The sequence below is a fragment of the Gracilinanus agilis genome, chromosome 4 (assembly GCF_016433145.1).
Source record: "Gracilinanus agilis isolate LMUSP501 chromosome 4, AgileGrace, whole genome shotgun sequence".
NCBI classification, from domain to species: domain Eukaryota; kingdom Metazoa; phylum Chordata; class Mammalia; order Didelphimorphia; family Didelphidae; genus Gracilinanus; species Gracilinanus agilis.
In genome coordinates this window covers 141,862,523-141,878,674 of record NC_058133.1, presented here as the reverse complement: position 1 = coordinate 141,878,674, position 16,152 = coordinate 141,862,523, and the positions used below count along the sequence as shown (strand labels likewise).

At 33.1% G+C, this 16,152-nt stretch overlaps 1 protein-coding gene across 1 annotated transcript in view; it reads right to left on the bottom strand.

The window, feature by feature from the left end:
- Positions 1-16,152, bottom strand: part of AKT3 (AKT serine/threonine kinase 3) — a 180,537-nt gene that overhangs the window by 66,057 nt on the left and 98,328 nt on the right. The window contains exon 7 of the mRNA XM_044676315.1: positions 2,660-2,782. Coding sequence (XP_044532250.1) covers positions 2,660-2,782 — 123 coding nt within the window. The remainder of the gene's footprint in view (positions 1-2,659; positions 2,783-16,152) is intronic.

Below are 16,152 nucleotides of genomic sequence, written 5' to 3'. Positions count from 1 at the left end.
TTTGTTTCCCTTAGTATGTCTGTTGAAGGGGTGGCCCTGCTTACTTGCTCTGGAGAGGTTTGTAAATATTGTACCCAGCTAGATCCAGCATCCCAGTTCCCTTGTTCTTTCATTGGTTGAGCTGGTTTCCACTCTCCTGCTTCCCTTCCCCTGCCAAGTGACTTGAGCTGGGCAGGGCCCCTAAACTTTGCTGCCATGAGGTAGTGCGTAGATTCCTCCACTTTGCCACCCATGTAGAGTGTGTTAGTTTGGGGAAGTCCCTCGCTCTGCTATTTTGTTGACTGAGACACTCTGCTGGCACATGAGAGTTTAAACGTTTCTTGCCCTCTGACTTCGCTGGCCATGTTGAGTGGTTTAGCTGGGTCAGTTCCCCCACTCTGGCCTTTGTGCCTTCTATGCCTATGTCAAGTGGCTCAGGCTGGGCTTATTCCCATTCTGTAACTTCTGGTGGAGTTGCACTGTGTTGGGCTAGTCTGAATTCTGCTGGTTCCCACAGATACTAAATGCTACCTGAGCTACTCTTGCTTCTTACCATCGTGAGGTGTGTTCCTCTTGCTTTCTTTTGCTTTGAGATAATTTTGTGTAAATGGAAGAATCACAGTGGCCTTTACTCTGCATTGTAGCATCCAGCATGCAACTTCATATACTTCTTTTAATGCATTTCAAAAATGCATTGGTTTTTTTTTTTTGGTTGCTATATAATAGTGCTAATTTATATTGAGCTTGCAGTTCACTGAAATCCCAGCTCTTTTTAGTCAAATTGCTACCTAACTCCCCCACCTTATCTTGTACTTCTGAGGTTTATTTTTTGTACCCAAGTATAACTGACATTTATCCCTATTGAATTTCATCTTATTAGAATTAGCCCAAAGGTTTAGCTTATTAAGGCTCTTTTTGCATCTTGATTCAGTCATCCAATGTGTTAGCTACTTCTCTTAGGTTAATATTGTGCAAATTTGACCATCATATGATCTCTGCCCTTATCTATGTCATTAATACAAATTTCATACACCTCAATGTCAAGCATAGATATTCCACTGCAGACTTTCTGTTATATTGACTTTAAACCATTAATGAATACACAATGAGTCTGATAATTAGGTTAATGCTAAATCCATCTAACTGTATTATTGTCTGGTCCATATCCCTCCTTTTTTCTCACTAAGACAATCATGAAATGCTTCATCAAAAGCTTTGAAAAAATCAATTAAAATATTTCATAGAGCCGTGATTCCCAAAGTGGGCACCACCATCCCCTGGTTGGTGCTACAGCGATCCAGGGAAGTAGAGATGACCACACTTTTTTTTGTATTACATTGTATTCTGAGTTCAATAAACAATTTCATAATTTCCAGGGGGTGCTAAGTAATATTTTTTCTGTAAAGAGGGTGGTAGGCCAAAAAAGTTTGGGAACCACTGTCATAGAGTATTCTACATGAACTCTTTCACCTTTTTTTTCTATAGCACTTCATTGTAGCTAGTCATTCCTTAATTAACAGGAATGCAATTCTTTCCTAAACATAATATTCTATAGCTATTGATTTGGAACATCACTGTATATGTTTCTCCTTACTTTTACAGCTAACTATGGTTGTTTGTACTAAAAACCTACCTTCTTACTTGTTAGCTATCTCCTCCAAATGTTGTCATCCAGAAATTGTATGATATGAATATAGCCCAAAATAAACAAAATGCTGGGAGAGGTTGGTTGAGAAATACTGGCATTGAATAATGAATGAAATAATGGGAGCTTATAACTGCTTTATATACAGTTATGGAGACATTCTATATCATATAATATAGGCATTCCTGAAAAGTCATTTGCAACTAATACTTTTATGAAGCAAATAAATCACAATGTAATAAAAGTAATGTGGAACTTTTTAATCGAAAGGAATTCTTTGACACGTCATATTTAGCATAAATTATCACAAACTCATATACCAGTTCTTACATGCCTTGATTTTTACACGTTAGTTTATTAACAGTATATAATACGATATATGCTTTTAAATAAGTAAGCCTAGTTCAAGAGTGCTGGGAGAAGACTTTTAACAACATGCTAAAGTCCTTTAACAAAGGTCTTCAAATGCTTATGAAGAAACAACTCAATAGCAATAGCATATAATATTATTAATAACCAGATGATTTTTAAAATCTCAAAACGTTAATAAAAATCTAATGTTCAAAGTCTTAAACTTCTTAGACCGTCAAGAACTATAGCCAAAATGAAATTAAGATTATATCCAAGTTAAACACCTTGATTTACTATAAATGTTTCTTCGTGTTATTATTATATAAAAATCTAAAACAGAATTAACTATCTTTAAGGGGTTTACTGAACTATGAGTTACCTTAATTTTTAGGCAAATGACTAATTTTTTTAAAATTATAAACATTTACAGAAAAAATTAAACTATTTTCTGTAGATCATATAGTTTAAGAAACATTTACTTGCACAACAAATACTCAGAAAATATAGAAGTTGCCTTCGGACTAATAAAGACTATACTATGAAGCACATTCTATAAGGCACAGTTTTTTTCTCAAAACTAAATCTGCTTTTTTTTTTTCCAAAACTGTGTAACTTTGTAATTACTTTTTGCTTTTCCCCATAGTCTCTGAAAAAACAAAATTTGATTACTTTTTTTTTTTTTACCTTGAGATCACGGTACACAATCTTTCCAGAATGTAGATAGTCCAAAGCAGAGACAATTTCTGCACCATAGAAGCGTGTGCGGTCCTCAGAGAACACCCGCTCTCTCGACAAATGGAAAAACAGCTGCAGGGTAAACAGCAGGGACAGGATTGTAATAATTACTGATTTAGTGGGGGAAATTAACACAAACATAAAACACCTCTCATCACCATATTGTGATGATAGATAGTATACTCTCAGTGGACACTCAGCACTCTTAGACAGCAGCTGGCTTATCTTTTCCAGGTTTCCAAGGGGAGACTGCGAGCTGTTAAATCAGCGTTTTAATCAATATACCAATCTTGTTTAAGGCATTCTGTTTGCTACCCATTTAACCTTCAGTTATCAGAGAAAAAAACTATGCATCATCATCTTGTATCTCTTCCTATTTTGTCCCTCACCATCTCCTCTTAGGATGAAATACTGAGCCATATTATTAAGATAACTGAATATGAGTATAGTTGTATGATTTTCAGCTAATTACTTAATTTATTTTTATAATAAAGAGCAAAAATAGGACTGGCATTTATCTGGACACTGCTTAACAAATGAACTGTAACAATAAAAAAGTTCATAATAGATAGATAATAGTAGAAAGTCCCTCAGTGACCTGATCACTTTGTTATATTTAGAAATGACAAACCTCTGTAAGTCTTGACTTTTTAACTTCATTTAAATGATATAGAAAATGGCGAAGCAGAGCAAATTCTTTGGCATTCCTGATGATATTCAATGTCTATCCTCCCCATTTTCAAAATATATTACTTAAGTTATCTATTCCTTAACAAATAATTGGTCAATGTTTTTAAGTCATTATAAAATCATACAAAGAAAGCATTTTGAAATGATGTCATATCCAATACATATTAACTAAAAACATTAAAGTTTTCTCAGTGAAATATGATTAAAATTTTTCTACATAGTGTCTGTGCCAGATTCTTGAATCATTTGTTTTATAGATAAGCAACATGTTCACTGATAGGCATCAGAGTTCATTCACTTGCTTCTGTCTATCTATACACCTGACATTAAATAACTGCACTAAAAATGAAAAAAAATGCAGCCAATCACCCAGATGTTCTCAATTATTTAGAGATTTGATGTCAGAAACAAAACGTTATGATGATCTGATTCAATTTGATTTAATTAAATTAAGCAAGGAATTATTGATTGCTTTTTTATGCGTGAGTCACTGAAGGTGATATAAAGCCAAATAAAGCAGCCCTTGTCTTCAGAGAGGTTGTTTTTTTGTTTATTTGTTTGTTTTAAAACTTTACTTTCTATCTTAGAATGGATTCTAAGTATCAATTTCAAGCAGAGGAGCAGTAAGGACTAGGTGATAGGGGTTAAGTGACTTGCCCATAGTCACATAGCAAGGAAGTATCTGAGTCCAGATTTGAACTTAGGTCTTCCTAACTCCAAGCCTGACTCTCTATCCATGGATCACCTAGCTTCCCTTGCCTTCAGGGAGCTTTGAAACTTTTTTCTTCTCTTTTCATTGGATTGTTTGATTTTATATAAACACAATAAATAAATAGTTTCTATTTCCACATTTTGTACTGACAGAATTTATAAGCTGGCAAAGTTAGCATCATATTATAATTTTAGGGGACACTAGGCCAGAATCACTTCTCAAAATAACTACCTCATTTCACTCTAATAGATTAATTCCTTTATGTATTGAAAGATATTTTTCTTTTTTTTTGGTGAGGGGGGGCTTTGGGCAAGGCTCTTAAGAGACAGCTACTATGATGAAAATAATCCTGAAAGGAAATGACTGGAATAAAACGACTTAATCTGTTTTAAAACATAATCCAAATTGTTTAGCTTTGTATTTATGGCACTAGACAATCTTGCCTGATTTCAGGCTTCCATTAATTTGTTCATTAATTCAACAACCATTTATTAAATGCAGACTTTGTAAAAAGTAATATGATAGGAGCTAAGGAAAAAGAAATGAACCCTGCCCTCACCTTTATTTCTCTATAAAAACTCCCAATTCCAATTAGACTAGTCTACTTCCTATCTATAAAATGTCTTATATATTCCCTACTCCATTTTTTTTTGCTTCCTTCCCACATCAAATGTCCATCCACCCTACTTTCTGTCTTTTGACCCCTTCCATTCTCAGTTCCAGCACCACCTCCTTCTACAAAACTTCCATTAAACAACCATGCCATGTTTTCTTCCTCTGAACTCATATTCTTTTCTTATACCACTCATTCAACATTTCCTAGACAGTGCTTGGGTTAGTTGAAGTCTTGTTTTTATAGGTCTTTTTACTCATTATTTTTCCCAGAAGTTCTTTGAAAAGAGAAAATCACTTCTTATACTTTTAATATATTCCAAAGCCCTGGGCCTGTTATCAGAGGTACTAAGTTACTTCTCCCATTTGCTCTCTGTCTCTGATGATCAAGATTTTATTTAGCACAAATAAAAATGTGCCTTTTACTTATTTTTTACCTCAGTCAAGTATGGGGATGGGTAATCCTGATGGCTAGCTGAGTTGAGTGGATCTTTCAACAACAACTTTAGGATTTTTTGAGGAAATACTGTGAGCAATCTTAGGATAATAAGATTAAGCTGAAGAAGGAAATGCCAAACCACTCTAGTATCTCTGACAAGAAAACTCCAAATGGGATCACTAAGAGTCAGACACACCTGAAATGACTGAACAACAAGAGCACTGCTAGACCTCTCCTCTGACGTGATATACCAAATTTCTTGAATCCACTAGTTAAAAGTATCTTGTCTTCTTACTGCTTCTATAACCAATACTAGGCATCAAGATCTGAGCCCCCAAATCATCTTTGGGTGCTTGTGGTAAAGGCCTCTTGGTTGATGCCAATTTCACTTCATCTAGAGACATCATTCTGTTCTCTTCTTAATTGATTTAGGTTCAAGAGGTGTCTGAGGGCAGGCATATTGCCAATAAAGAGATTAGCTGCCCTCTCTATGGGCAGTGTCAAGGAAAAACAAGAGAAGGAAAGACTTCCATTTACTCTTTTTGTCTTTGTACAGGTCACTTCATCTCAGAGTCAGCATTCTCACCTATAAAATGGAGATGCTATTATTTGTCCTATATACTTCAGTGTTGTTAGGATCAATTCAACAAAAATTCTATAATTGACTACAGCATACAAAACATTATGCATGAATCTACAATTAAAATAATCATTATAAAGTTCCTTAAACAATGTCAAAATTATTATCATGAATACAAAATTCAATAAATATTTCTAGATTTAAGTGCTATATAAATGCATTCTAAAAATGTTAGTAAGCATGCATTTTTATCTGGAAAATATATGTGGTCCTTTTTTCAAACTCAAGAAAACATATAACTGATCCTGTGTACAATAGTTGCCACAGAGATAATTAATTGGAATTTTATAAGATAATCAGGAAACCTGGGAAGAAGTTTAAATCAATTCCACTGGAAAAAAAAAGCAATTAGTAATTTCCAAATGTAGAAAAATTTTCTGATTGAAGAAAAGAACATACCCTGAGTGTTTTTTGCCACTTCTATCTGTGAAAGGTAGGAAAAATCTAAATAAAAGAACTTGAATGAGAGTTATAACCTTCCTTTAAGAAGTCTCCAAGGGGCAGCTGGGTAGCTCAGTGGATTGAGAGTCAGGCCCAGAGATGGGAGGTCCTGGGTTCAAATCTGGCCTCAAACGTTTCCCAGCTGTGCAACCCTGAGCAAGTCCCTTAACCCCCATTGCCCAGCCCTTACCACTCGTTTGCCTTGTAACCAATACACAGTATTGATTCTAAAACAGAAGGGAATGTTTTGTTTTGTTTGTTTTTTTTAAAGGAAGTCTCACAAAACAGGAAGGGTGAAGAAGTTAGAGACTAAGAAGAAAAGTCATCTGCAATAACTTTTGATGCTGAGCTACTGAAGAACCCTAGAACCCTCACTGAGCCCCACCACAATTTTTACTCACAATTAAGAGTTTTAATATTAACTAGAAAAAATCCAAAACATTCTATTTAAGAGAAGGGAGAAAACAGGTTTAAATTAGGAATTAATGAATGGTGAAAAAGTCGTCCATTTGTACCAAGATGACTATATTTGTTGATAGCTTTTTTAAAGTATATCCTATTTAAATGTTTATGCTAAACTGGTCAATTTTTGAGTTCAATTATTTTAAGTTATATTCTCAAAATTTTTCAAAAGCCTAAAGGCACTAAGTCAAAGTTAATTATAAAATAAGCTGAAATAGGATAAGCCTCTAGAGCAGAGAGGACCATCACTGTAAAGATAAGGAAATTTAGATATAGTGAGATCAAATATTCTTTTTTTGGAGGGGAGGGATTTTTCTTTCCCACTCATGCTGTAAGTGTAAAGGCCACTCAAAGTTTGGATCCCAACACTGACCTGTATGGAAGCTTTAACATGCTCCATTTTTCCAACCTAGACTGATCCACTCCTTACTTAGGCCAACTGATGACCCTCTAGACTTGGAGGTTCAACATATTAGTGTCACAATTTAGTACAGATCAGGCCTGTTGCAACTCAGAAATCTCAAATTCAAGCTATCCACTAGCCTAAAATTCCCAGCGTTGCAAGGATTATAGGTATGCTCTACCACATCTGGCTGATGTCAAATGACTATCAGGAGTCCACACTATTAGTTAATTACAAAGAGAAGATCTTTCCCATAGAATACAATACAAATGTAACAACTAAAATAGTGCAAAATAATTTCAAAAATCCACTTAAATTGAATAGTTTGAATGTAATCAAGCAAGACTGAAAATAACATAGGAATATTCAATAAATATTATGTAGATAGAGGAAGCCCTTACAAGGGGCTAGAAAGCTATAGCCCTAGACCATTTGTCTAATTTTTCAAGCCCTGAGCAACGCTCTAAAACTATATAGATTACAAAGAACTGCCATACAAGTTATAGTATACATTGGTAGAGAAAGTTCCATAAATGATTCTTCCCATACTTATAAAGTCAGAAGTCCAGACCACATACATAGACCAACCCATCCTAACCAATGTAAGTTCAAATAAAAATGAACTACAGATCCAAATACTATTTTAAGCACAGGTATAAATTAAATTCTATACCAGATACCTATGACACATTAAAAAGAATTCACAAATATTTGTGTGTAATGAAAACAAAGGCAGAAGTTCTGATTTTTAAATATATGTAATAGAACTATCATTGATATGACACCCAAAAAATAGTTAGGTCAAAAGAAAAAACAATGAGTTTAGCTAGGATGGATTTTCTCTTTATAATTTTTAGGTTTCTTTAAGCAGGATTTTTTACTAGGTCTTGCTTGTTTCCCTTAATATCCCCAACTATAAAATGGGAATAATACCAGTACCTACATCACAGTGTTGTTTGTAAGGATCAAATGAGATATTTGTAAAACACATGTAGCACAGTGCCTATCAAATAATAGGTACTTATTAATAAATGATTATTCCCTTCTTTTTTATTCCTCAGGTATTGTTTGTTCTGAAATGAGCTTAATAAACCACAGGTGCAAATAAATGGTAAGCAAGCTACTGTTTTTGCAAATATATTTATTCAACCATAAATCAGAATGTTTACTGTGACAATAAACTGCTACACGTAGAAGAGTAGTCTTGATTTTCTTAAGTGCAAAACACAGTGCAGTATATTTTACAACAAATATATATTTGCATTTCCCTAAATTCCAGAATTATTGAAAGTTCTAAGTTGATTTTCTTTTTGCAAATATTTTATCTATAATTTTCAATCACTCTTTATTTTATCTATAATCTTCAATCACTTTTTTATAATAGCTTAATAGTCACTACCCAGAGAATTGTACAATATGTTTAACACAAGTCTCATTAATTTCAGTGATTAGATTCATTATTATAATATTGATTGAGCTAGGATCTTGAGTATACTAAAGACAACTAATTAATTAAGCAATAAGGCACCACAGCCTGTGCAATAATGCTGATTAACACACCCCATGGGCCCACAGAAGGACCCAAGGTGAAGTGGAATAGCTCTAATTCCACCTAAGGTAAAATGAATAAACATGAGTATTCCTGCATAGTTTCAATATTATTACTCATACAACATAGTGAAAATTAAAGTTACTATTTTTATGACTAATTAAAGTGTTCCTATACTCTTTAAATAGACCATAGCAATAATCCTTCAACTAATTCTAGAAAAATTGCTTTTATTATCCATACATATTCTTGCCAAGCAAAACGCAACAGTAAACTCGTCTAATTTTAAACTTTATTTTATAAACCACAGCTTCAGTGAGGATAGAATAATGGGGGAAATGCCGCATGTAGAGCTGAAGGATTAGAGTTCTAATCCTTTGATTGAGCATTTGACTTATCTTGGCCACAATTTTTTCATCTATAAAACAAAGGGACTGGACTAACCTCTAAGGTATTTTACATCTATAAAGCAATGAGTCTATCATTCTAGATAGCACAAAGCATTACATTTTAACAATTAGCTTAGGAATTAAAACAGCATTGGGAATTGAGCTATGCCTTTGAGTAAGCTATGAGGAAATTTCAAGAGTCGTATATGTGATCTGAGCTGCTGAGCTTCAAAGAAATGTTTGGTAGAAACAGCAGTTTCAAACTATGGATTATATATCTTGAATCTTACTGACTTTCTCAAACCATGCAATGCTCAAAAAGGTAACAAAAAATAAAATCTCCCAAATATCTCAAACGCAATCAGAGTACCTTTATTTATTTTGTGGTTTTTGTCATAGATTTTTTTTTCTTTTTAATACTGAGTGGTTGGGGAGCAGGAAGGGGGTAACATTTGTACATAAAAATTAAATGCAATTTACTATATTGTAAATAAGTCCAACACTTTAAAGTGTGAAAATTTTTAATAATTGATTTTAAATTGAAAGAATTATAAAACATACTTAGCAAAGTAGCTATATCAGGCTTTTATAGCTTATAAATACATTTATTTATATAATAATGCAAGAGACAAGATTACTTCCTTATACAAATGGAAAAATATGAACAAAGGAAAATATTGTTTATTAATAAAACAAACTGTTTTGAGTATTTTTGTTCACAAATTTTTATTAAATTACCAAAAAAGGGAAATTGAAAATCATTTTAGTTACATCTTTAAAAGTAGATTTAACAAGTATTGAAAGTTCATTCTTCTCTAACCATGTCTTCGAATATGCCAAAGTATACCCTTTTGGATGCCAAATGCAAAGTCGTAGAATTACCCTGCTATTTTCCCATCTGATCTGTGGTAGTTTAATTATAATTTGAATATAAAATTCATGTTCAGGAACTTATTGTGCACCCCTTTTTACTATAAGTCATTTGGAACCTTGAAGACTTCCTAATCAGCTTGTTCAATTAATTTTAAAATTCCTATTGGTAGAGGACAAAAGGTAAGGGAAATAATGATAGATCACTGTGAAGATTCCTAGTGGTACTACCCTGTCTTGACATCTTCTATATGTCCACCAACAAGGAAATTTAAGGCAGAGAGAGATTTTAATAGATAATAAACTACTATCTTAATCCTAATGACCCTGAGCCTTCAATAAAAAAGCTTAGGAAGGTAAAAAAGACATCATAAACATTTTTATGTTGTTGTTTTCAGTTATGTGCTTTTATTTTCATTTTCTCTCAAGCAATTAAACCAACTGTTTTAAAAAAACATTAACTTCATCTAAAAGTATGATATTGAAGAGTATCACTGATATATGCTTAGCTATATAAGGCACAGTAAACATCCTTTCCCTAAGAACAAGACTTGGGAGAAATTGAGAATAAATATTAAAGATAATTTACCTATTTTAAAGGATAAGAAGCTGTAATTATCTACTTAGATAAATTTATTTCCTTTTCTAGATATTAAAAAACAACTATCCTTGTTTATTAGCAAAATAATATTCTGGTCTATGAGGTCTTTGAGAACAGGTATTGCCTTTTGCCTTTCTTTGTATCCCAATGCCTGCCACAGTGGCTAGAACATAGTCCAATTTCTCTCCCAAGATCCTCTGTAATCAATGAGTCAATGGAATACAAAATATAAATAAATTTTAGTTTGATATAGTACTAGTTTAGTTTGAGATAGTAGGTACTTATCAAATATATATTACTTTATGCCCCTCCTCTCCAAAAATGCAAATTTCAAAAGAAATATGCACAAAAGAGCATATTCTCCAATAATTCTGAAACAGGGAGTCCATCCAATATGCTGAAGGCCTTCTACACTTTGTTTTATGCATTAAGGATGCCAGTGGAAAATTTTCACTGTCAGTCTGTCATCCATTACCCTCATCATATGACTAATTCTTATTCTTTTCCTGACACACATAACCCTAAAAACATCTTTTGCACCAGTTTTCTCAAGTTCTTCATTGGTCATATGTTGCATCTTGAACATGCACTGAACATATGCTTCTACACTGTCCCCTATATAATTATTGGCAGCAAAACATAAACAATCTCTGATGCAGTAAATGACTGGATAAATAATCTTCATTAGTCTCTAGAAAAGGAAGATGCCTTTTTATTACATTAAGAGTTTTGTTTTATAAAAAATTATAATTCTAAATTTATAGAAATATAGGCTAATAGTTGAAAATAGGGATGAGAATTAATTTTTTAAAATATTCAAGAATCTATTCAGAAGGGTTTTACTTTGATCATCATAAAACTGAATTTTGTTTATGATAACTCAACCACTTTGCTTTGTGTGCAGTAGAACAAATAGGTGTCTCTATATTAGAGTATATTAGATAAAATATGAAACTCTAATAACTAAAATTATCAATATAAAATAATAAGCATTTTGATACCCCTTCCCTTTTTAATTCTATAAATACATATCAAACAAGGCTAAAGACTTTCATACTGTTTTTTGAGCAAATATTTAGGAGAGCGGTCAAACTGCCACAATGTGAATGCCAATGATATTTGCCAACAAATCTGAAAAATTACAGGTTTTAATATTTGCATTAGTTAATAGCAAAATACTGTACCAGGCACTATGAATTGTACAATAGTTGCTGACCTATGTGAGGGAGTTGCTTTGCTGGAAATCACAGATCTGGTTCTTTAAAAAAAAAATCAGAAAGAAAAAAATGGCTACCTAGTGCTAGTCCAATGACTATGGCAATTTTAAAACTAGGGTAAAAATGTCAGTCAAAATGGGCACATTGAGAAATCAGCATAGTAAGTTGAATGAAGGAGTACATTGTTAAAAAAAGAATAACTAAAATTACCACAGACTTTAATATAAAATATACTCTTGATTACTATCTGAGTTCAAGAAAATACAATCAGTAGACCCATGGAAACGATAGTAAATTTTATCTTTTGGACAGAAAATATACTCATTTTTAAATTAGAGCCCACATATGTATGGCCTTGATTTATGAATGAAAGTAGGTTATACCAGTTCCTCACCATTTCCAATGAAATTATGAGTCCCAATAAAATTTCCATTAAAATAATTTTTTTACATCTCATAGGAACCATTTAATAAATATGTACAATACTGAGCTATATTAATATAAGGAATGAGATCAAAATTACTATGATCTGTTTCAAATTTATCCCATTACTATGCATTTCATAGCCAACACAAATCTTTATAATTGAGTTTTTTATCTAAATGTCTTAAGCAATAGGTTATAATAATTATAATTTTTTGAGGTTGAATAAAGAAAAATAATCATAGAAGACTGCTTCTAGACCATGTCTATTAGAAGACATCATCAGATGCTAATGAAACAAAACTGCATTTCTGAAATCCCTGAATTAAAATATCTTCTTACATTACTTTTTATTCTGTTCAGTGTATATCACTATGCTAGAAATTTCTGGGCAATAATTTAATCTAGTATTCACTTAAGATGAATTTCAAAAAATGTGAGTTAATGATATTTCATATTGCAAGCTATAGTCAATTTGGACACATACTCACTTTTTTTTTAAAGTCATGGGTGACTGGAGAAAACTGTAGTTGATTTTTTGTTCTTAGAATTTTTTTGACCCGAAACAAGAAAATTCTGGCCAGATTCCCAAAATATGCCTAACACTATCAATAGGAAATGATGGATTTTAACTTCAAATCACTCAAATCACACCTTCATAAATTGGTAGAGATAACTTGACTTTTGACTGCCAGTACCTCTATCTTATATAAAGTTAGAGCCATATGATTTTAGTTCTTTCAGGACAAAATGTAGGCCAACTAATGAGAAATGTGAAGAAGATTAGGAGAAGATCTTAAGAGGAGTAAAATCATGTTAAAAGATTAACATTTTCCCATGTGAATTAATAATGAACCTACAGAGAAAAAAATATACACAAAAATTCAATAACTGCAAGAAGTATTTTGAATAATACCTATATTGGAAATGGAAATACCAATATTCCTAATTCATTAGATTCGTTCTCTCATTTGATAAACATTTTAAGCATGTACTATATGTTACGCACTGTGCTATGTTGAAGGCATTTGAACACAAACTGAAAAAGGCCCTTCCTTCAGAAAACTTATATTCTTTTAAATAGAAAAAATTGCATTGAACAGAAAAAATTACAAAAAACACAAACATTTTGGTGGTATGAAGAGAGATCATGAAAGGCTTTTTATATACCAAAGCTGAGCTTTTAGCAAGGTGTGGATTCTAGGGATAGATAGAGTCTATGCAAAGACACAATGGTAGAAAAAAGAATACCATGGATGAGGAACAGCAGATATGACAACTTGGCTGGAATGTAATAGATAACTGAGAGTAGGGGTAATAATGAGGCTGGAAATGTAGGTTCAAGTCAAATTGTGAAGCACTCACTTAAATGTCAGATGAAGGAATTTGTACTTGATCTGAGAGGTAATAAAAGGTTACTAGAACTTACTGAACAGGGGAAAGACCAGAGGCAGGAAAAACAATTATGACAATTTCAATAGTCTAGAGCAGTGATAGGCAAACTTTTTAAAGAGTGGCCAAAGGAAAGGAAATGCTCATCTGTCAATCTGTTTCTAAGGCAACTCTTTCAAAGTTTCAATGTATTGTATTCTACTCACTGTATTCATTAGATTAGGAATAATGTCATGGGGCAGATAGAACATTTCATGCCGCATCTAGCCCACGGGCCATAGTTTGCCCATCACTGGTCTAGGTAAAAGATGATGAATACCTGAATTAAAGTGAGATTAACAGGATGGAAGTGAGATATTGTAGGGACAGATAGCTTTTTCCCCCATGAAATATGAAAAGCACTTCCGCAAAGTATTAATTTAAAAAATAAGCCTAATACATTGGCAATAAACTAGATCTGAATTTGAATTTTAGCTTTGCCACTTGCTATGTTTCTCCCCATGTAAGTTTCTACATTTATATTTCAGTTGTAAAATTGGATTGTTGGATTCAATGATTTTGGAAGTTCTTTCCATCTCTAAATTTATGACCCTATGATCCTTTCTCAAATATTCAAATGGATCTATACAACCCATCCATATACACCAAACATGTGAGATTCTTGTCTATGTCCTTCTAAAAGTTTACCATAAGGATCCATCTAACATGCTGAAGGACTAATCCAAATCTGTTAGTAGTCGTTTTCCTAATATTATAAATACTGTCTTATTTAAAAAACATGACATCATATATGGCTTATTTCTGTGGTGGACATATTATTTACCAATGAGGGCCCAAAAAAGGATGTTCAATTGAGAAACACAAAGAAAATCTGCTTGAAAAGAAATAGAATTCTTAATAGAAAAACAGTGTGTCAAAAAATTCTAGATAAATACTTCTAAAAGGACCTTAGTATAAACATGGCCTTAGAGTCAAATGTACTATTGGTAAAAATGGCAGCAATCTAATATTTTTCATAAGATAATTTACATGTGCCTCATTTTAAGGCTTTGAAGTTTATTTCTGGGATGGGACAATTGTATATTAATTATTGCTGCCAACCTGATAAAAATTATGATTTGGGATTTCTTGTACTATGATAGAGATGAACTACTATGCATAGTACTTGATTTGACCAAAGTCACAGAATGACAGCACATAGGTAAGCCAGAAAAAGACGAAGCCAGAAGCCAACAGAGAAGAGAAGCTGCCAGAAGCAGACAAATGGAACAGAGAAGAAAATAAGAGAAGTTGCTTTGATTTAAGCCCAGCTGAGAGCACCTGACTATGGGTAGGTAGGCTAAAGAGTTGATGGGTAGAACTGATCTGACTGAAGGAAAGTGCTGATACTGGGAGCTGATCGAAGAAAGCAGATTCTCTGATCAATTCTTTTATCTCTTTGAAGAACTAACTGAGGAAAGGCTCTTTTTGTTTTCTAGTGTGATCCACGTACTGAGAGAGGAACATTCCTTACAGACTTGTCTGTGTTGCCCTTTAATACTCTTTGTGGCTTAAGAATGAAAAATCCTCACAGCTCAGAAAGCAAACTTGAATCAGCAAGCTGAGCTTTGCTTTCAATGCTCCAAGGAGTAAGCTTATGAAGCTCTGCAGATTGCAAATTTAAGGTTATTTGTTTAAAAAAAACCACATTGCATCAACAATTAAGAGTAGTAGAGATGCATGTTTATTCAGTGGGATAGAAACATTCAGAAGTGAGGCTGTTCCATAGAGAAGGTGATGCATGATGAAAACTTGATCCCTAACGAGGCCAAGGATATCAAGGCCTTTAGTCCATAACTATGAGTTGCTTATGGCTCTCTCATGTATTTCAGTGCTAGATTTCTATGAAGTTGTGACAACTCTTCCCCATGGACACTGTGTATTATAAGTAGACAATTAGGTTACATTAACATTATTATCATTTCTTTCCTTCTGTTAATAAATATTCCAAAATTAAAAGCTAATGGTATCATCTTTGCTGACGAGTTTAAATGAAAAGCACATTAGTGGGGCCTCAAAAGCTACATGTCTCCCATCCTACCCTCTTATTACCATGGTTAATCCATGAAATTCAACAGAATATTGTAGTAATACAGATATGTCTCTGAAGAAACATAAGAGCAGGTGGAATTAACAGACTAACTCCATCTCAGGAAGAGAGGGTAAACAGAGTTGGACTTGGTGCTGTGCTATCATATGGACAGAAAGTGGTAGGTACAATGCTAGTATCCAAATCACTGATGGGTATGATAACTAAACTTCTCATCCTCATCACTTTTCAGTAAATAAGTTGCTATTATTTTTTAAAACCTCAACATATGTCTTATATGCCATTTTATAAAACAAACTGGGATTCGATTCTCACAAGTAAAACTGATGTGTAATAATAGATACACTAGTCATTATACTATCTCCCACACTAGTGATGGGCAAACTTTTTAAAGAGGGGGCCAAAGGAAAGGAAATGCTCATCTCTCAGTCTGTTTCTATGGCAACTCTTTCGAAGTTTCATTGTATTATGTCCTACTCATTGTATTCATCAGATTAGGAATAATGTCGTGCA